This window comes from Miniopterus natalensis, chromosome 11 (assembly GCF_054644295.1).
Source record: "Miniopterus natalensis isolate mMinNat1 chromosome 11, mMinNat1.hap1, whole genome shotgun sequence".
Taxonomy (NCBI): Eukaryota; Metazoa; Chordata; class Mammalia; order Chiroptera; family Miniopteridae; genus Miniopterus; species Miniopterus natalensis.
Window position 1 is genome coordinate 24,931,951 of NC_142091.1, and position 22,413 is coordinate 24,954,363.

Consider the following 22,413-nt stretch of genomic DNA (forward strand, 5'->3'; position numbering starts at 1 on the left):
TGAGAAAAAAAAGCACAAGTTACAAAAAAAAAAAATACAGAGAAGAGTGAATCAGTAGCTTAGAAAGCATGCTAGATCTGTTTTTCTATTCTATTCAAGGAAAAACGATTTTTGAGCTCAGTCCCTTGGCAGTGAATAATTTTTATCTCGCTACCCTCTCCCCATTTTATTTTTACCAGCTGGAGCATGATCTTGGATGTAAGAAATGAATCACTGTGGCCAATGGGTCCAAAGAAACGTGGAGCTGTTTTTGGTGAAGGGTGGTGACATAAGTCTTTTGAAATAACACTTTAACTTCAAATTATTTCATGTCTTTCTGAATAAACTAAATAAGAAGCAATGAGCTGAAATGACAACAAGAAGCAATTAGATTTTGACAGAGGAGAGAAGCTCTCAGTTCAGTCCCAGTGTGAGGCTTTAAAACATGGAATTGTTTCCTCAGGAAGGTCTAGAAATTTCTCTTCCTGGGGTTGCTAGTCTGGGGAGTAGGGCTCAGAGAGGAGTCATCTGCTGGGTGTTTGTCTCATCCTGTGACTTTGAAGCCAGACAGGGCAGGAGGGGCCAGTGGGTAATGTCTATTAGGACTAGACAGACTGGGGCGCAAGTCCATTTCAGCCATGGGCTCTCGGGCAACGAGGTGAACTCTCAGCCTCAATTTCATTATCTGTAAAATGAGGTGGTTGCAGTGATTAAATAATGCATGTAATGTGCTTACACTTTGGTAACTGTTCAGTAAACGGCAGCTCTTGTTATTTCCTATGAGATTCCCCACGTAGCTCAGAGAGGAAGGGTGAAATGAATTAATATCAATGGACCGAAGGCTGGCTGGTGCTGTGCTACCACGACTTTCCATTAGCGCACTCACTCAATTTCCACAACTTCCCTTGAGGCTTGATTCTTTGAATGCTTTACCCCTGTTTGTTCCCATGCTTGAGGCTTTTGTTCTGGTTTATGATTGATTTATTTAGGGGGCAGCCATGTAAATGCACTTGAAGATCATTGCCTTGGAGCACACTATGGGTACCATGGGGCTTAGACCCCCATCTGAGGCTGCCTTGGATGTGGATGGACACTGCCCTCCTCAGCATTATTTGGCTCTTAAAGCTAAGCTACCCCCACACTGAGGAGCCACCATCCCTTTTTTAATAAACTTGCTCCCACATCAGAAGAAAAACCATCGTTCTCTCCTCTGTTGTTATGACCCTCTCCTGAGAGCCTCGCCCTGAGCAGTCAAATCCACCTGGTTGACCACAGAAGAAAGGAATGGAGCTCTTTTTTGTCACATCCATGGGCATGTTTATGTGTGCTATTATGTGTTGGATACATTAGAATTTCATAGGGTCTCACTTTTAGTATTTATGCCTCCAGCTTAAGGGTTCTTTTTACAAAAGCAAATACCTTGGCTAATATGTAAATAGTTATCATCCCACGAGCTCAGAACCTCAGCCAGAGCTTGGATGAAGGTGAGGCAAGTGAGGTGCTGAGGTCACAGAGTTTAAGGAAGCACTTGCTTGTGGCGATGGGGCTCCAAATGTGTGATATTCCAGTGCTGTATCCCACAGGCAGACCTTGCTGGCAGGGCACCCTTATGTGTGGGGGCAGGGTGAGTTGGGGGAACCCGGCCACCTCCTCTGTTGCTTTGCCCTTCCAGCAATGGTGACCAGTGGACCTCTGCGGGCACCCCCTTGTGCCTCCAGCCAACCCTGGGTTTAGTCCAGAGTACACCCTTCACTCAGGGAAAAGTGTTTCTATAGAACCAGTTTTAGGGTTTGCAGCTAATGTGCTCTGCAACCCTACATGAAGGGTAAGGGTAGGTGAGCTCTGGGAGGTTAAGGGAAAGCGGCCAGGCTTCGGGGCTTTGTTTCTCTGTCTGGAAGGCTGATTGCCAGGCAACCATGGACGCACCTCTGTGCCTTGTCCTTGCCCTGGTCACTGGGCTCTGCAGCAGCTTGTACTGCTCGCCCCTGCGGGAATGCTCGCTAAATCTCTTCACTCATCCCCGCTGAAGGGAGTGCCATCCACAACCTGATTCCTCCCCTCTCCAAACTGCAAGGCTGCGTCTGTGGCTATTGTGAGCTCTTTTCCCTTCTCCGGGCTTTGGTTTGCTCCCACTTGCCCAGCTTTAGATGTTTCAGTGCATGTATCTCTCAGACGTGCTTGTGCTTTGAGCAGGGAATTCTTTGTTGAATTATAGCTGTTCAAATTGTTAAAACTTTGAAGGGAGAGACCCAGGGGATCTCTCCTGTCACCATTCCTCTGATGTCAATCCAAGTTAATCTTTATAAAAGCTTATTTTCCAACACAATAGGTTTATACTGCGGTAAAAAAGAAAGGATTTAGAATAATCTTACTCTCTGCTTGTGTTCTGTATCATAACAAGTGATTTTTGTAGACCAGGTGAGTCACATTTTCTCCAAGGCCAAACAGCTCTTAAAGTTATTTATGTAATTACCTTCCTTTGTTACATTCTGTATTTTCTCTTATTGGCAGTGTTTTATGGGTTTCCTGATAGGAAATTGTTTCCAGTGTTGGACAGGTTGAATTTAAAATACTATGGTAAGTGCCAGGAAGTTGGGACAGTTGGAGAAGCAAAGCATTTATCTGAATGCTGTGGAAAGGAAACAGAAATCCCTCAAGCAACCAAACTATCAGAAGTCTCCCTGCTGGCCCCTCCGGTTCGCTCTGGGATGGAGGCTATATTTGTCGCTTGGTAGTATGTTGCAGAAGACTCTGTCCTAATGAGAAGGCCTGATAAACATAATTTTTTGTGTGTGAAAATTTCCTTCTTTAAGATGGACTTGAGACTTTGCGTAGCCTATTTCCAAGTGGTTTATGGCTACCTAAGAAACAGAGAATCTAAGATTCTGTAAGCCCAACACAATGTTGTCCACTCTCAGTTTTTCCAGCTAAAAACGGAAAGCCCAGGAACTAGCAAAGTCATATAGGCCACTCAGTCCACAGTCTAGAAATTATATATGAATAATAGTAGTGTACTAGCAAAAGTATGCGCTGTGCAGGCCCGATAAGACTCCAAAGGACCTCCCCTGTGGATCCCAAGTAGGTGGGGGCAACTTGAGTTACTGGCCTGGTGTGTGCATGTATGTGTGTGTGTGTGTGTGTTGAGGAGGGTTTGAAAGCAGAAGCAGGCTAAAGAGGAACTTTATGAGCTAACATGGAGGAAACATTTAGGATACTCCGGACATATATAAGTGATCAATAAGTGTTTCCTCTTAGTTTTCTTTTCCTTTCCCTTCTTCCTACTCACCCTGCCTGAGGCAGCCCAAAATGCGTCAGGAACTGGAACACAGGGCTAAGGCAAAGGCTATGGCCTCCGTGGAAGCGCCCTCATGCTGGAAACAGGTAGGGATGGGAGCGCAAGTGACAATGTTGAATTTGACCTGATCCACAGAAATGGGGACAGTAAATGTTGTCTTTATATTGTAGTCGGAAGGAACAGCACCAGATGTCTGGTGGGATCAGACTGGACTTGGGTTCAGCAACCTCGGTACTTGGGTTCTGGCTAGGAAAGAATTCAGAACCAAGACAAAACCATAAGAGAACATTTATTTATAAAACCACAGAGGTAGAGGTAATTCCTAGAAGAAATGGGCTTTAGGAAACAAGTTATAGAGATAAAAGAAGGAGCTTTGGTGCTTGGAAGTGAGGAAGCTAATGCTAAGGCACCTGGGAGAAGGGGGGGCAGGAGGGGAAAGGGAAAGGCGTGCTGGGTTCTCTGTCCAAAGGGTTTTAAGTGTGGAGATCTTAGGGGAGGTCCCAGGAGAAGATCTCAATAGAACATTCAGCAGTTTTCCAGGTGTGTCCTTTCAGGGTTGTGGTCCTCTCCACTGGTTGGTTGGTTGGTGCAGGGTGGGGGAGGGGTGGTCATTAACCAATGCAACTGGTCCTGAGGTCAGCTGTGGCTGGTTTTGTTGCTTTTCTGGGGCTGGAGCTGAAATACAACTGAGGCCTAGATGTTATCACTAGGGAGGAAAGGTCAGGGGTCCAAACCTTGTGATCAGCCATATGCTAGTGGAGGAAAGTCCGCCCTAGGGGCAAGGTCCCACCCTATAACTGTCCCTTACTAGGTACCTGGGGCTTTCCACCCTGGTGACCTTCTGTACCTGGCCCATCGTCCTTGCTCTGCTCATGTCTGTCTAACTGCCTACCACATTAAGTCACTAAATTTGGGGGGTAATTTGTTACACAGCAATAGATAACTAATACAAAATTAATGGGAGTCCTCCTTGAAGGTCTAGGACTTGGGGACACAAATTCTGCCTTCTGTGGGTGAGTAGCACAGGAAGAACAGACCAAGCATGGTCTGTATATTACAGTGGAACCCTGCAGCAACCAGTCCAGCAAGCTAAAAACAATTTCTGCAGCAATTGTCCCAGAATTGCTTGACTTGGACTGTGACTTCCAGCTTCCTTATTTTTTGCCCCTACTTTCAACTCAGGTCCAAACATAACAAGCCAAGTGTGCTCCCCCAAATCAATTACCTAAGAGGTTCTACTTCAATTATCTGTATCCCAGTTTCCCCATGCCAACAAACTCCAATCAGAGCATGCCTGAAGCTATCCCCACACTAGTTTATTATTATTTTTTAATTATAAAGCTTTTCTACTCCCTGCTTGCCTTTGAATCTCTGCCAAATGGCAAGTAATGGTGGCTGATTCCCTTGTTATAGCAAGCTTCAAATAGTCTGTTTTTATTTATTTATTTATTTATTTATTTATTTGGGTGGTCTTCATTTTTCTTCATAGCACCCTCTTGCTCCACTTACACATGTTCTGCTCCCTCCTACTGGACACCTGCAAGGCCGAGCTGTTCTAGATGTCCCTGCATTGTCAAGTTTCTGAAAAAATTTGTGTAGAGTTGGTGTTATTTCTTCAAATGTTTGGTATAATTCATCAGTGAAACCAATTTGACTTAAAGTTTTCTTTGTGGGAATGTTTTTAACTATAAATTTATTTCTTGAATAGATATAGGGCTATTCAGATTATCTATTTCTCCTTGAATTTTGGTAGTTTGTGTCTTTTGAGAAATTTGTCTATTTCATTGAAGTTGTTGAATTTATTGGCATAAGGGTGTTTATAATATTTCCTTAATATTCTTTTAATATTTGTAGAATCTAGAGTGATATTATGTTTCTCATTCCTGATATTGGCAACTTGTATCTTCTTGTTTTTTCCCTGATCAGTTTGACTAGAGAGTTATCAACTATATTGATAATCTGAATGAGTCTGCTTTTCACTGATTTTATTTATTGTTTATCTTGTTTTCTATTTTGTTGCCCTCTGCTTTGAGGTGGCTAATTTAGATGAGTTAGATACTTTAAAGAAGTAGCCTGTTTGAGGGACCATTTTGAGGATTATGGACCATGATTGTAGGATAAATGGAAAGTCCCTTATATATTTCCATCCTAATAATTGTCTCATTTGTAGTTATTTAATTTTCACTATTTACTTATATTTTCATTGTGTGTCCTATTGCTATAGAAGCTCTATGGGGACAGGAACCATGTTTGCCTCACTCATTAGTATATCTGTGGAAATAAAGACCAAACAGATGAAAACAAGCAAAGGCTATTTATTCAGAACTTGCAAGGGAATCAGTCACCATCGCTTGAATTTTGGCAGACTCCAAGGCAGGCAGAAGAATGGAAAAAAGAGAAGACTTCAGGTATGCCCTGATTGGAGGCTGTTAGCATGAGGAAGCTGTAGGCAGGCTAACTAGAAATGAGGCATTTCATGAGACTGATTAGAGATGCATATTTGCCTTTCTCCACTTGGTCCTAAGTTGGAAACAGGGACCAATAATAGAGAAATTGTCAGTTATTAATCAAGTCCTGGTCATTTGGGGCTGATTGTTAGAGGGGTTATTTGCCTTCTTGGACTGGTTGCTATAGATAGTAGTTTGACTTCTTGAACTTGTTACTGCAGATAGTAGCTTGGGTTCTCAGGCTGGTTATTACAGATTATGGGGCAGAGTCCTATTTTTATACACGGTCTAGTCATTTTTTATTTTTATATTCAGTTCTTCAGTCCCCAGGGCCAGCACAATGTCTAGCTCAGAGTAAGAACTCCATAGTTATTTACGAATTAATATATGGATGGCAACACAGAATTTGACATTGTCCCTCTGAGATGCAGTTCATTTCATTTTTATTCTACCCTGGCTTCTGTTTCTTTGCCTCTTCACCAGCTCCATTTCCCCTGTCACCTTCTAGCTATAGGTAAGACTCCCTACAAGCTTTTCATTTTCCTCTCTACATTTTTCTTAGAAAACTTTTCTACATTCACAAGTACAAATAACACTTCCAGGAAAGTAATTCCAAAGTTCTTATTTCTAGCCCTGACCCCTCTCACACACCCCAAGTCAGTTGTTTGATGGACATCTCCATGCTGACATCCCAGCAGCATCTCCAAGTGCATCAGCAGCCTCCTCCCAGGAGTTCCTCTCTTTTCCTCCAGATTTTTCTGTTTGGTTAATTTGTGGCACAAACACTACTAAAAGTGATTTCTGATTCTCTAAGAGGGTAAATCTGAGGATGGATGTAAGCAGAACAGAGGGAAGAATTAAAAATAAAAAACAAATAATTGGTTTTGTTGGCAAGAATACTGTCACCTTGAGATGCAAGAAGAGACTGGGCAGTCAAGCTGTCTCAAGGGCTGGAGTTGGGGAATATGATCCGATGTGAAAGACACTATCCCTGGACACCAAAATAATCTGCAAAACTGGGTCCCTCCAGAGCAAAAACAGTGGGTCAGTGGGCAGTAGCAAAGGAAGCAGTCAATTTTGTGGAGGGAGTGGGGGGGTGTAGGGAAAGGTGTGGGCAGGAACATAGTGAAGGAGGAGTGGGAGGGGTGCTCACCATTCCTTTTTCAGGCAGCAGAGGTTGCCTGGGGACAAGATCCCAGTGCATGAGTGTCATGCTGTAGCAGCTTCTGCCTCAAATAAGGGTCTCAATGAGGAAAGTGACTTAGAAAGGGGTCATAAAGCAAGGGGTGCATTTGAAAGAAGGCCATTTTGTTTTTCTTCTTCACCTGCTACGCAGGACTTCCCAGCATTCTCTGAGGCAGGATTTGAACAGGGTTGGATGTTTCCAAAGGGGGAAAGTGACTGGGTTGCATCCAGTAGAAGGAACGCCCTTTGCCATCCCCTCTCCCAACAAAGACCTGGTACAACGTAGGCTGAAGGAAGTACCTCTTCCAAATGAAAGCTTCAGAGTTGAGGTGTCCAAGGTTGTTGTTTCCTTTGTGATAGTTCTCTCTTCCCCACATTTTATCTTATACTTACAGCAGGTCTTCAAATAGTGTTGTCTTGTTCAACATTTTGTTATGTTGATGACCAAAAAAAAAAAAAAAAAGATTCACATCAGGGTCACTGTGGGCATGGGTTTCTCTGAGGACTCTGGTTTCCTCCCACATCCCAAATATGTGCCCATTAGGTGAATCAGCATATCTAAAGCATCCCCTCCTGAGTAGTGAGTGTGTGTGTGTGAGAGGCCTTGGGATGGAAGGCTGTCCTGTCCAGGGTGGATTCCTGATTGGAGCCTGAACTCCCATATAGGTTCCGGTTACCCTTGACCCTAAAGTGGAATAAGTAGGTTTGGAAAATAATCTCACTTTCTTGTTTTTATAAAATCCTTTTTTTTTTTTTTTTTAAATAAAAAAACTTATGTACTCGTTTATTTCTCACAGCCTTTTATTTTTTAATCTTTATTGTTGAGAGCATTACAGATGTCCCCTCTTTTTTCCCCCGCCTGGTTCCTGCCCCACCCCAGGCCTTCACCACCCTATTGTCAGTGTCCACAGGCAATGCATATAAGCATATAAGTTCTTTGGTTAATCTCTTCCCTCCCCTCTTCCCCCCTTCCCTCTGAGATCCCTCAGTCTGTTCCATGTTTCCATGCCTCTGGTTCTATCTTGTTCATCAGTTTATTTTGTTCATTAGATTCCACATATAAGTGAGATCATGTGGTACTTGTCTTTCTCTAACTAGCTCATTTAGCTTATAATATAAATCTTTCTTAAGTGTATATATAGCTCACATTTATCTCAATGTTTAACATTAGAAGTGTTTTGTGTCTTTGAGAAATTGGTGATGTTTTTGTGACCAGAAGTACACCATAGGAACTTAACTCTTGTTTATATCAATTAGCCTAGGGTAAAATTCCTTTTGCTATATATCTTTTTGCTTAAAGTTACAGTTTCCAAGAACCCATTGATGACATTAAGTAAGGACTCGGTGTATTTTGTGGCACTGTATACAAACCTATGGTCCAAATTTCTATGGGCTCTATCTTCCTAACCGTTCTGGAATCGGCCCCTTTCTGGTCGACTCTCTCCCCTGCAGCCTGACATAGTTCTTCCCAGAGCGTGTCTCACAATTAGGTTTCTATTTCATTCCCCTCCTGAAAATTCATCCTACACATTGTCCTCAGGCCCTGTGTCTTCAGTTTGGCCCTCTTTTAATCTGCTCTTCACATACCAATGACATCTTTTTAAAAATCTGCAGCTGCTGGTTGTAGAAGTAGAATGAATTCCTGGGATCCCACTACAATGTTTATTTCTAAGTGTTCCTTTGCTACAAGATTGTGAATGAAAACATCAGTAAGAGATTTTGACAAACATTTAGAATATGGGAAGCATATAAAAACACACTGAAGGGATGAGGTGACTGCTCGCAGTCCCCCCGGCAGAGTGGTACGTCCAAAATTCCCTCTTCGTGCCCATATGGGTCCACCTGGGTGCCCGCACAGCCAGAGACAAGACATGAAGAATCGACAAGTGAAGACTCAGCAGCTACAATGGTACTACTCTGCCAGGTACCATCTGAATATACACTCTGATGAAGTCTCTACGGATTATTTTACCAATGACAACAACGAGGCTAAGAGATTAAATAGTCGGTCCCAGACCACACAGCTTCTGTTCCTACAGACAGAAGATGGGACCCAAATAGTCCCTTATCCTACTGTTCTCATCTGACCAGTCTCCCACCAGGGCCATTCTCCAGAGGCAGCGCCCTCTCCATCCCCTACTCCAACAGTGGCTTCTGACTCCGCTCTTGTCCACAGGGGACAGCATTTCCTGTCCCTGCTAGCATCCTGAAACTCAGGCTCTCAGGAACAGGGCATTGCACAGATGTGCCTCCCGCCTCCCCAGCCCAGTCTTCCCACCTGCTGGACCCAAGGCCCGAGGTTTGGGGGGCACTGGTAGAAGCACATGGCCTGGTAGAAGTGCTTCTGACAATCCAGCTTCAGCAGCCCACAGGGAATCAGGGCGAAGCTGTAGAGCAGGGCAGCATCCGTGTGGGCACCCCAGCCTGTGCTGAACGTGCAGCAGGCATTGCCCCTCCAGGGGATGCCCTGAAGGTAGAGGAAGAAGCAAAAGGTATTGGGGGATGGTAGGGCAAGGGGCCGGGGGCTGATGAATATCTAGGGTAAAAAGGAATATATGTCCCCTAAAAGAGGACCAGGCAAGTACAGTGCCTCTAGGCCAGCACCCCCTGTATAGAAGGAATGCTACTAACTTATCAATATTGATACCCAATGGCACCCGCACACTGGCCTTAGTGCCACAGGCTGCTCCAGTCCCCTAGAAACGTGACTTCCAGGGTCTCAGCTCTTGAGGGGCAGCAGAGGAACCCCATGAGACTCAGGGGAGTGGGAGGGCACTGCAGCTGAGAAGGGCTCAGTAAATGCCAGGTAGATCCCAGCTATGCTCCTCCTCCCGTGTCCCTCTCAATTGCCTTTAGGAGCTTGGGAGGAGTCACTTAAGTCATATGTTTCCACAAGGCCGATTGGTAGGAAGGCTAGAGAAAGAGGAACGTGTTTGTTTGGATCTATGCTGCGCCAGTGATGGGCCTCTGGGATCGCCATCTGCACCTGCTTCCCAAGTGGCCGGCAGCTCAGAGATGGATCTTTGAATCACCCAGCAATTATGGTCTCAAACTCCAGTGGGCTTTGCCCAAATTCCCACCTAAGGAACCGAACGAGTCAGGGGCAGTGGGGGTTCGGAAACCATCTCGCATTTGCTTCCCTTCCCTGACCTGCCAGAGCAGCCCACCTTCCACCCCGGAGTAGGTCTGGCCTCTATACCTGGTCGTGGAGCACGTCTTCTGGGCCAGGCTCTTGCTTGTGGTGCTTGGTCTTCATGCAGAGCTGCTTGTCCCCAGTCCAGATGGGTGTGATGACTATCCACAGCCCTAACAGGAGCTGCCACCACCACTCCATGGCCACTGCAGAGAGAAGACCCACCTGCTCATGTGATGGAGAGGACACCTGCTCCATTCTCTCCACTGCCCCAGGGAGTGAGTATGAGCTTCAAGGCCCTCTCAAAAGACCACGATGCCCTGGCTGCATCATAAAATGTGGGCAGCATCATAAAATGTGGGCAGCCCGGCTGGTATGCTCAGTGGTTAGAGCATCAGCCCACACACTGAAGGGTCTCGGGTTCAATTCCTAGTCAAAGGCACATGCCTAGGTTGCAGGTTTGATTCCAGTGTCTGTGAGGGTGGGTGCAGGAGGCAACCAATTGATATGTCTCTCTCACATCAATGTTTCTCTCTCTCTCCCCCCTCTTCCCTCCCTTCCATTCTCTCTAAAAATCAATGGAAAAAATATCCTCAGGTGAGGGTTAACAAAAAAAAGTCAGGGCAGGTGGAATAAATCTTAGAGGTCTGACACCCAACCCAAATGACTATAGAGATGTAGAAACTGAACCCCAGGATGGGGAAGAGACCAGCCCCAACATGCAGGAACTGGCTGTGGACTCATCACAGTGAAACTGAAAACCTCTGGCCTACCTTGAGTTCAGAACCTCAAATATCCATGGTGGAGACCCCAACCCCACCTTCTAGGCCCAAATCTAAGGCTGCTCTCTCTCCTCATCACCGGTTTTAAGAGCAGAGTATTTTTAAAGAACCAAGTATGTCAGATAAAAAGAGGAAAGGTACGGCCCCTTCTAGTGTGTTTTTTTCATAGTTACCTTCAAAGCAGGAGCCTCTCCCCTCCACCTCCAGAGATGTGAGGCTGAGGAGACTCCACCACTCGCCCACTTATAAGCCAGTCCAAGACTTAGGTCCAGGTGCAGATGCAGAACTCCTGGTGGCTCCAGTTAAACAGCATCCTTTTTACCCAAATGTAGGGACCTCCTGTGGCCCCACAGGGTGAGGTCCTGGGCTCTTTAGTTGGCTACTGGATTCTGCTCTCAGCTCTGCCTCTTGCTAGTTGGATGCCACTGAGGAAGTGACTTAAACTCTCTAGGTTTTAGTTTTGATGTCTGTAAAAGGGGCTGTTGTCATGGGATTCCTAGGGAAAAAATGTGAAAGGAAAAGTTCATGAAAATGATTTGGCATCATGCTCAGCACAGAGTGAGTCTTAATGATTTTCATTCCTATCTTTTTTTTCCCCTCTGAAGACTTTCTTTCTAGGCCCTGTTGCACCTGCCCTTTCATCAGGATAGTTACTTGCGATGGACCACCTGGGCTGTAACAGCAACAGTGACCTCTCTCAGTCCTCAGGAGACAAGGTCCCTGTTGGAGAACAGATTGAGCAGCACAGAGGCGCAGAGAGGAATTGGGGCTTTGAGGAATTTAAATGTGTGACCAAAGCCAAAACAAACAAAAACCAAAAAAGTTCCTACACAACCCAGGTAATGGTCTCCCTTAGTGGACAGGGACCATTGTCCTGAGAAATACAGCAGGACGTCAAATAATGTGTCATTCAACCTTGTTTTGTTATAATGTCGATGAGATACTGTAGGAGCTGAACTCTGGTGTATATCAATTAGCCTGTGGTGAAATTGGTATCTTTATTTGTTGTTTTGCTTAAGTCGTAGTTTCCAAGGACCTATTGATAATGTTATTCTATATGATCTAGCTTACTCTTTACAACCACCCCTAAAGTGAATGGCCTCCCTATTATTATTATTATTTTTTGTTAATCCTTACCTGAGAATATTTTTTACATTGGTTTTTAAAGAGAGTGGAAGGGAGAGAGAGAGAAACACCAATGTGAGAGAGACACATGGATTGGTTGCCTCCTGCATGCACCCCAACCAGGGCCGGGGAAGGAACCTGCAACCCAGGTATGTGCCCTTGACCAGGAATCGAACCTGAGACTGTTTGGTGTATGTGCCACACTGGCCAGGGCATGCCCTCCCTATTTTAACTGCGGGAAAACTGAAGCTTAGCCGAGGGGTGGCAGAGCTAGAATCTGAATTCAGGTAAACACAACTCCATATCTGATGCACAAGAACCAGGTGAGGGGGGGATCTGCAGGGCGGAAAGGGTAGCTGCTGTCTAGGTCTCAGGTGAAATCTGTTTAAAAAAAAAACACCAACAAACTCAAACACCAGCCCGGCTGGACGTGGCTCAGCAGTTGAGCATCGACTTAGGATCCAGGCGATTGGGGTTCGATTCCCGGTCAGGGCACATGCCCAGGTTGCAGGCTCGATCCCCAGTCGGGGGCGTGCAGGAGGCATCCGATCAAAGACTCTCTCATCATGGATGTTTCTATCTCTCTCTCTCTCCCTCTCCTTTCCTCTCTCTGAAATCAATAAAGATATATTAAAAAACAAACAAAAAACCCTAAACACCATAATCAGATGGTGTGCCGAGAAGCATGCATTGGCTTTATTTGGGAACAGTGATGGTTGCCAGGCCAGGCTCTCGTCCTTGCCTTAAACGGAGCCTCCACTGTGGGGTCCTGGACTAGGTGGTGATGGCTCTCTTCCCACGAGCACCCACTCGGCAGGGGGAGAGCAGATGTGCCACCCTGTTCAAGACCTCACAAATAGAGTTGACCCTTGGGCAGCATGGGGGTGGTTATGGGAGCTGCCACCACACTCCCCCCTGTCGAAAATCCACATATAACTTTGAGTCCCCCCAAATTTAACTACAGTCAGCCCTCCACATCCTCAGATTTAACCAGTCACGGGTGGCAAACAGTTTTTCCGTGTGCGCTTGGGAATCTGCAGTCGGAAGTGGGAAAATACTGTTTTTGATCCGTCGTTGGTTGAATCCATGGATGCAAAACCCAGGACAGGAAGTGCTGACTGCATTTATAGAATAAAATCCATGTCTTGTCTAAGGGTCAGCTGTACTCAGGAAGCCCTAAGGCTTGATGAGGAAGGAGCCTGGGTTTAACGTTAAGTTTCAGATAACTGTGGACTTGGCAGGGACAAGAGTCCAGAAAGAGGCGTGGATGTAATTCCTGAAGGGAAAGCAGGTGCTCTGGCGAGTGTCCTTCACCTGGAGGGGGAAGGGCGAGGAGGGCTTGCTAACCGTCCCGAGGGCAAGGCTTAGGAAATGAACTAGAATCTCGGCCCCACACTTGGCCCGGAGGCAGGGAATCCGGAGGCTGCCTCTCAGATGTCATCAGGGTGACATCTCCCCAGAGAGGCCATGCAATCCTTGAGGAAAACTCATTTGTGCCTTTCTGTGATTGAGTCTTGCCGAGAAATCAGTTTTCTGACTGAAAGCTGATAGATCAAGGCTGGCTGTGGAGGAAGCGGCTGATCCCAAACAATTTTGTTCTAAAAAACAAAATGAAATAGAACACTTCGGCTGTCGAGAGCAGAGCAGCCTGGGGGAGGGTTCTGGGGGAGGGGAGGGGAGGGGAGGCGAGCGGAGCAGCAGGAGAAGCAGCGCAGCCTCCCAGGTTTGGGACCACAGCACATGCCTCTCCCACGGTCTCCCTACACACGAGGTTGCCCGCAGTGCAGAAGCCCACTGAGTTTGGGAACAGACCAGAGGAGCAGAGAACGCGTGCCAGGAGTCTCCTGGTAAGGATCTGAAGTCAGGGCCCAGCTGGAGGGGACATGGTGACTCAGAGTATCTTGTGTTGTTTTTTTGTTAACCCTCACCTGGTGATATGTTTTTTCCCATTGATTTTTAGGGAGAGAGGGGAAGGGAGGGAGAGGAAGAGAGAGAAACATTGGTCTATTGGTTTCTTTATGCATGGACCCCCACCAGGCCAGGGATGGAACCTGCGACCCGGGAATGTGCCCTGGACAGGGAATCGAACCCACAACCCTTCAGTGTATAGGCTGATGCTCTAACCACTGAGCAACGCCGGTCAGGGTGGTGATTCAGAGTTCTTAGTGGGTCAGATCATCCCCAAATCTATAGACCGTCCCTGTCTCAACTCATAATTGGTTTGTATTAAAACAGGACCAGGAGTATTGTTTAATCCCCACCTGCTGCTTCACTCCATATCCATCCTATCACCAAAGTGGTTGATTTAACTTTCTAAATACCTCTTGAATTCAAGTTCTTTTATTCCTGTTCCTCCCCCTACTGTCTGGACCATAATGATCTCTTGCCTTAATTAGTGCAACAGCCTCCTAACTGGCTGCCTTGCCCCTTTCTAAAGCTTGATTCAAGCAGCAGCCAGAACGACCTAATTTCCCAGTATTTTATTACGAAAACTTTCGAACCTAAGAAAAGTTGGGAGAATTTTACAATGGACTCCCACGTACCCACCACCGAGCTATCACTATTACCATTTTACCTTGTCCTGTCACACCTCTAGCCACCATGCAGCCCTCTAGCCAGCCATCAATCTCATTTTTCCTGCATTTCCAAGGAGACCACAGACGCCAGCGTACTTGCTCCTCAGTCAGTCAGGCACGCGGGTCATTAACCAGGGGTCAGGGTTTGTCTGCAGGGATTTTCCTTTCAGATGATCTTTTTAAAAGGCAAAGATGGCTATGATACCCATGTTTAAGACCCTTCTTAGGCCTAAAAGAAACCCCAAATCCTTAACGTGTTTAACCTGGTCCCTATGTACTTTTCCAGCCCCATCTGTCGTCCCTTCTCTCATCGACACGGCAGCCCTCGCTCCCTGACCTTGGCTATTACCCTGCCCTCTGACTTGGCTCCTCTGTGGTGCTGTTCTCTCATAGCTCCCCCTTCGTGTCTGGGAACTCCTACTTATTCCTCAGAATGACTGCCCCCCAAAGGTGGGTGAGATGTTTTCCCGGGGTTTACGTGCTTCTGTCAAGGCGCCTACCGCCTGTCGTTACGGATGCCTGCCTGCAGGCTCACGCCTGCCTTAGAATTGTAACCCTAATGCCGTCCTTCTTGGTGAGAGAGAGAGGCAGGGTCCCAAACTCCAGCTAACCTGAATTCTTTTTAATACTTTCATCATGCTGTGATCGCTCTTGCTCCAGACCTTTGAACATGCTTTTCCCTTTCAGCTGGGACCTCTCCCCTACTCTCAGCACTTTTAGAACCTTCCCTTAGCTGACACCTTATTTTTTAGGTTCTCCATTTGGAGTGGCACTTACCACCTGTCGTTAGGAATGCACATCATAGCTTCTATCTCTTTCTCCACCCAAAGGTACCATTCAAGGAGGTCCACACTCAAGGAGGCTCAAGTCTATGTTAGGTGTCCCTCCTGGTGCTCTCACAGCCCTTGGGTTACCTGTGTCATGACGCCACACTGTCCCAGAATTGTCTGCCCACCGAAAGCTCCTGGACCGGCAGAGACTGTGCCTGTCAGTTTCACAGCTGTCACCGCAGTGCCTGGCACATGGTAGACTCTCAGTGGGTACTTAAGTGAACAAGTAATTGTTTTTGGGGTTTTTTTTGGTAAGAAAGATTCTCTCCTATGATTCATTTTTACTAAGAAGCACACCAGGAAAAATTCTGGGAGGCCTCCGAGCTTGTGTGTGCTTACAGTTATAAGTGTTACGTGTGTGTGATGTGCAGGCTTGTGGATTTCCACCTTTTAAAAAATTGTTTTTCTGTTCTTCATTCGCCTCGTTTATTACTAGATGACGACCTATGCCTGGAGGGCTTGTTCTGCTCATCTTATTGGCTCTCCACAGCTCTGTTAACCATGTGCGTGGCGAATGTGGTTGGAGAATTCTTTCTTAGGCATGTATACAATTTCAAATTTAAAGAATGGAATTGGATCAGTTCATATTTCATATGCTAAAGAAAATAAATATACATCTTCCTGGATTTGTTTTAGTCTCTATGTCTTTGTCTTACATTGAAAATGTCTGAGTAAATGCACAGAAGGGTTGGAAGGTAAATAGTTTTAAGGTGGTAAATACTTGACTCCTTGTCTCCCTGTGCCTACAAATAAAAAAATAGAGGGTGGGGGGAATCAATTTTCCAAGAGTTTGTGGATAAATTACCTTCTGGCAATGCAATGATTAGGCAGTTGCCATTCCCAAAAAAGTGAATTTTGTGATTCTTCAGTGACCTCTGTTATAAACCAATATGATATAACATTATGCGAAGCTCTTGAATGTTTTATGTTCACTTAAGACTTAATTCTCTAGAAAATGTTAATGGTTGTGAATATTCAGTGACTCCAGTTTGCAAAACTAGAGTTTAACTTGATGAGAATCTCCTCACACATGAGTTGATGATTCTGTGTTTAGATCCAAACCTGTGGAATGTCTGGTTGCCATGGTTACTGGGGGTTTTAAAAGAGCTCTTACTGTATGGTCCTTACAGACAAAGCACTGCACCCATCTGCAGAAACGCGGACATTCTCCATCTACTCCCAGTCCCCTAGCGCGGTGGCTTCTTTGGATCTGGAAGAAGTTTCCTGGGCCTGTTTCTACTGCAGGATGAGTGGTACCTTTGGGTGGAGGAAGAGACGCAGGCTATGACTGTGCTTATTCTGAGAGCTCTACCTTTCTCTTTCCAGGAGGAATGGGAAATCAACTAAGCTTTCTCAGCATTACTCTCTCCCAGGCCCTGTACCAAACTCCTGATAGACCTCATCTCACTGTCCTGTCTACTAGTCAAAGGCAAAGATTGTGTCTAGTTCAATTCTGTACACTACATAGTTTATATTGATTGATACAAATAATTGTTGAACGAATGAGCAAATAACCCTGCATAGATATTATAAACTCATTTTACAGATGACCCCAGGGAGGGTAAATAAGTTGCTCAAGTTCTATCTCCTTGTCATCTAACATAAGATGTACTAGTAACAGTTAACTTTATTTAAGTTATAGGGAAGGGATTAGCATATTTTCCATTGTATACAGGATAGGTGTATCGTGTGGAAGTATGACTCTGTCGTCTTTACTTGGAGATTAAGCAGGATTTAAGATGTGTATGGGTGCCAAGTTGGCAAAGGTGGATTGTGATGGTCAGTTTTATATGTCAACTTGTCTAGATTATTGTCTCCTGTTATTATATCAAACACTAATCTAGAAGTTGCTATGAACTTATTCTGTAGAATTTACTAAAGTCCATGATCAGTTGTGAGAGATGAACAAGGATTTAAATCTAGGTCTATCCAGCTTCAAAGTCTATGTTCCCCTGTTTTACATTAAACAGGAAAAAAAGGTCTATTGAATTATTCCTTGGCACTCAAATCTTATAATAAAATCTAGAAAGTGTTGAGTGCCTGCCATGTGACAGGCACTGAGCCAAGTATGTCACTCAAGTAGTTGCACGGCAACCCTAAATGCTATCACCCCAACTATGGTCACGAGAAAGTGGGGTATAGAAAACCTCTGTATTCTACTTAACTCTTTTCCACACCATTCCCTTAAGGATTTTCTTTAAAGCTCCAGTCTTCAACATGACAGATTCTTCTCATGACCAAAAAGTTCAGGAAATATTCATGCTATCACCACCACAAACAGACTCTGAGGAGCCCTGCAGTAAAGAAATTTCTGGAACTCCACTTAACTCAGCATTTCCAAACATATTTGAGCACAGCAGGCCTTGTGTGTGTTATACCCATCAATGTCATGGCATGAGTGTTGCCAATCACACTTAGGAAAATGTTGGCCTCCTACCTGGCACTAGGCATCAGTTTCACAACAACAGTAGGAAAGGTGCTCAGACCATATCTAACTCCTGGTTCATGCTTATTACTTAGATAATGCTTCACAGTTATTTTTATTACATTTTTGCTAGAAGTCTTATGTGGGCTGAATATCTGTCCAGAGGCACCTCATTTTGCACATAGGCCTCATGTCAGGTTCTAGTGAAAGGCAATTCTTGCCTCTTTTGAAAGAATGAGCCAGTGAACCCCTAAATTCTTTTTTCCATTTTTTTCTCTCGTGTGCCATTTTGATTCCCATCTCATTTTTTAATATATATTTTTAGTTATTTTCTTAGTGGTTATCCTGGGGATTACAATTAACATTCTAAATTTCTAACAATCTAGTTTGAATTGATACAGATGTACTTTAATAGCATACAGGGACTCTGCTCCTGCACAGCACCACAGCCCCCTTATGGTGTCATCATCACAAATTACATCTTTATACATTGTGTCTCTGTTAACATACATTTATAATTATTGTTTTATGTGCTTGCATTTAAATCATATAGAAAAAGAAAGAGGAGTTGCAAACCAAAAATATAATAATACTGTTTTTCATATTTACCTGTATAGTTACCTGTAATGGTGTTTTTTATTTCTTCATATGGTTTTGAATTACTATTTAGTGTCCTTTTATTTCACCTTGAAAGGCACCCTTTAGTATTTCTTATAAGGCAGGTATACTACCAATAAACTCCCTCAGCTTTTGTTTATCTAAGAATGTCTTAATTTTTGAAGGATATTTTTGCCAGATGTGGAATTCTTGGTTGACAACCAAAATAACAAGAGATAATACAATGCTTATTAGGTGCCAGGTGCTTGTTGTAATGCCAGAAAAAGGCCTTTCTTTTTCTTTGCTGTGGCCTTCCACAATTTATGAGAAGCACTTGGTAGTTAAGCCCCAAGATTGTTGGCTCCTCTAATTCAAATAGCCTCTCTGTTCAAACTGCAAGACAAGACAAGCTACTCTCAAGGCTACATTCTTGCATCCCCCTGCTCCCTGCTGTTTTAATAACTCAGGGATAATTCACACCCAGGAGTCTCTAGTTAGTAGGAAGTTCCCTTCTCCTGTCCCCTTCAAACAAGGCTCTTTGGAACTCTTCATGACTTCTGTTCTTGCATGTTATAGAACATGTTATGGGCTTGGGGAAAATACTGATAAGACACTTGTCTAGGACTTTTGCCCGACCCTCTCCTGGAAAGCAAACAAAGTATAACTTTTCAAGACAACCTCCCTGGTATCTGTTCAACTTCAAGACAACCCAAACCCCTCCCTTCCTTGTTGCCTAGCAACAGTACCTGCTTAAAAGCAGGCTGGCCCTTTTGTTTCTTGCCCTTGTATTGATTAGCATGCATCGACCCTTTCCCCTTTGTGGGGAAAGTAATTACAACAGTATCACCAAGACTCCGAAGCACACCCAGGACTTCCCAAAGCCTCTCATTCAAGCTGGATTTCTGCCATTTTCATGAGAAGGGTTTCTAGCACACAAGTTTTCTTTGATTTTCTTTTTCTCTCCATGGTAGAGTGATTGCTTCCTTTCATAAGACTTGGAGTACAAGCTACCACTGGTGAGAGAAGAACAAGATATTGATTTAAGTGGTAGCATAAGTGGCCCAGCTGGAGGGTCACTTGCATCTGTCTCAGAGAGGTAGGACTGCTATTAGCTGAGGCTTTTTTCTCTAGAGATAAGGCACCAGGAAGCTTGAGATGAAGAGAAAGAAATGGATGTATTCTGTACTCAAAACAGCCTCTCTGTTCAAACTGTCTCTAATCTTGCTAAAGGAAGATTACACTTAACGATTATTTATTGTCGATAGTACCATGTCCTCCATCCTGGACTGAATTCCCATCCTTCTGTGATTTAGCATTTTTGTAGCTCGACTGCCTTCCCTTGGCTTAGAGTCACACTTAAGCAAACAGAAGTCTTGCCTGGCCGGTGTGGCTCAGCGGTTGAGCATCAACCTAGGATCCAGGAGATCCCAGTTGGATTCTGGGTCAGGGCACATGCCTGGGTTGCAGGCTCGATCCCCGGTAGGGGGCGTGCAGGAGGCAGTTGATCAATGGCTCTCTCATCGTTGATGTTTCCAACTCTCTCTCTCTCCCTCTCCCTTCCTCTCTCTGAAATCAATAAAGATATATTTTTTAAAAACCACAAAACCACAAATTAAAAAACACACACAAAAAACAGAAGTCTCTAATCCCACAATTAATTAAAATAGTTTAAACTTTATTCAATGTCTGATGGATCAAAATGTTTAGGAAAAAAAAAATTAAACTTCTCTTTTCTCTCTTCCTTCTTCCCTGTCACTCAGTGTCTTTCCTGTGCGGCGGTTCCTCTCAAACTTGCTCTCTCCCATCATTCTGAAGTCTCCCAAACCCATGAATTCATCCTGTGCTTGCTCTGTCCCCTTTTGTCCATCCTGTGATGTTCTCTCTCCCTGTAACTCTCCGTCTGTTCAGAGGTAAAGATGTTAGGCCCGGTCAGCTTTCTGGTTATTCTCATTAGCCGTCATTCTGATCTAAATAAATCTGTCCCAGGAGCCACCCAGCGAAAGAGAACCCCCCAGTGGGCGGAGGGGGGGGACACTCAGTCAGCCATGCTCTGTCTGCACCCCTTGCTCTGTGAGCTAACGCTGACCCAGGCCTCCATTTGGATTCAGGTCTGTCGAGAGCAGGCTTTCCTGCCGTACAGGTAAACCCAGACCAGAACACTTTTTTAAAAACTTCTTTCATCAGCTTTATAAACTGAACTCCCCATACTGAACCAGGCAAAATTGTTTGAAAAGAGTAATTTGTCGTAGCTGCACAGACCTTGGGGCCTATTCCCCTACCCGGCTAGGACTTTCTGGAATATAAATGATGTGTTTTTTTCTCTCCGGCCTGAAGAATTTGCTGCTAAATAACAAGTTTGCTGTTTACTCCCTCCCACTGCAGAGCTATTTTAGGAGAGGGCAGGTGCTGCAGGGCCCACGGTGCAATGGCACGTCGGTGGAAGTGATGAAAGTCCTTCTAGGGCTGGTTCATAAAGATCCACCACATAAGTCCCCTACTCTCTCTCTTCCTATATACCATCTAGGGTCCAAATGCTGAGCCCATGACAGCCACAGAAGCTCTATGTCAAAGATGACAGTCTTCACCTGCATGAATTCCTAAATGACCCTCTAGAACCCCCACCCCCAGGTACCAATGGGTCTCTATGAGAATGAGAAATAAACTTCTAATATGTTACGCTACTAGGATTTGAGGGATTTACCTGTTTCAGCAGATAATGTTGCCTTAACAAATGGATATGTCTTACTCTGTGTTTAGAAGCCACTATGAGACCTGAAGGACATTCTGCTGAGTGAAATAAGCTATTAACAGAAATACAAATATCATATGATCTCACTTATGTGGGGAATCTAAAAAAAAGTCAAACTCATAGTAACAGAGAGAGTAGAATGGTGGTTACCAGAGGCTGGGGTCAGAGAAGAGGGAACATATCAGTCAAAGGGTACAGACTTTCAGTTATAAGATGAGGAAGTTCTGGAGACCTAATGGTGAATATACATCAGGTCCTTGAATAATGTTGCTTCATTCAACATTTTGTTATAACATTGATGAGAAAAAAAATCGGTTCCTGGCCAGGGCCACTGCCTGCATGGAACTGGCATCTTTTCCCCATGTCTGTGTGGGTTTTTTCCAGGGATCTGGTTTCCTCCCACTTCCCTAAGATGTGCACGTGAGTGAATCAGCGTGTTTCCGTTGTCCCAGTCTGAGCGAGTGTGGGTGAGTGGCCCTGAGAGGGAAGGGTGTCCTGTCCAGGGTGGGTTGCTACCTTGTACCCTGAACTGCCAGGATGGGCTCTGGCCACCTGCAACCCTGAACTGGAATCAGCAAGAGCTAAGTTCCTACAGCACATTCCTGGTCACAAAAACATCACCAAACTTCTAAACAAAGACCCCAAACACTTTTAGTATTATGCATTGAAATGAATGTGAGCTAGATGTACATTTAAGAAACATTAATAAAAACAAGTAAGATCGTTATTTCTCAACCTGCTGATTCCAGTTCAGGATCAATGGGGGGGGGGGGAGGGGAAGGGGGACATCTATAATACTTTCAACAATAAAGATAAATTAAAAAAAATTTTTTTAAACGACCTTGATACATTGAATCCAACAAAATAAAATGTAAGAGGGATCCACGTGAAGTCCTACCATCAGCAAAGCCACACCATCAACCCTACAAAGGACACTATTGATTATAGCAATTTGGAGAGCTGGCTTCGGGTCAAATACACCTAATCTGAACTTTCACCACTTGAAATATTGGGGCAAATTGTTAGGCCTCTATGAGCTTCAGTTTTTCTCACATTAGGTTATAATAGCCTTGAAGAATTACTTAAGGGTTATATAAATTAACCCTTATTAAATGCCTGGAACTTTAGTAAGTAGTGAATTGGTTTCCTCCTCCTGCCAAGCTCCAAAGGAGGTCACACTCCTGTTTTATAATCTCTACGTCGGGGGCAAGGGAGAGAGAAACGGGGGTCTGCCCATCTCCATTTCTGGATGTGCTTTGCTTTACTTCTTCCCAGTATTTGCCTGACTGG

General features: G+C 44.6%; 1 protein-coding gene across 1 annotated transcript; it reads right to left on the bottom strand.

Moving 5' to 3' along the window:
- Window positions 1-523: 523 nt before the first annotated feature.
- On the bottom strand, window positions 524-10,240 carry IZUMO1R (IZUMO1 receptor, JUNO). The gene is made up of 3 exons (XM_087822152.1): window positions 10,106-10,240; window positions 9,185-9,373; window positions 524-664 (listed from the first exon to the last, which is right to left on the bottom strand). Exons 1-3 carry the CDS (start codon window positions 10,238-10,240, stop codon window positions 524-526), a joined length of 465 nt encoding a protein of 154 aa, XP_087678278.1.
- Between the last annotated feature and the right edge of the window lie 12,173 nt (window positions 10,241-22,413).

What these genes read in the sequence shown, in the direction of transcription:
- IZUMO1R (XM_087822152.1), bottom strand. Translation starts at nt 10,240, where the DNA reads ATGGAGTGGTGGTGGCAGCTCCTGTTAGGGCTGTGGATAGTCATCACA. An exon ending in AAGACGTGCTCCACGACCAG is followed by an intron (nt 9,374 to 10,105) that starts GTATAGAGGCCA and finishes CTCTACCTTCAG; the next exon opens with GGCATCCCCTGGAGGGGCAA. An exon ending in TCGGGCCTTGGGTCCAGCAG is followed by an intron (nt 665 to 9,184) that starts GTGGGAAGACTG and finishes CTCATTTTACAG; the next exon opens with ATAATGAAATTGAGGCTGAG.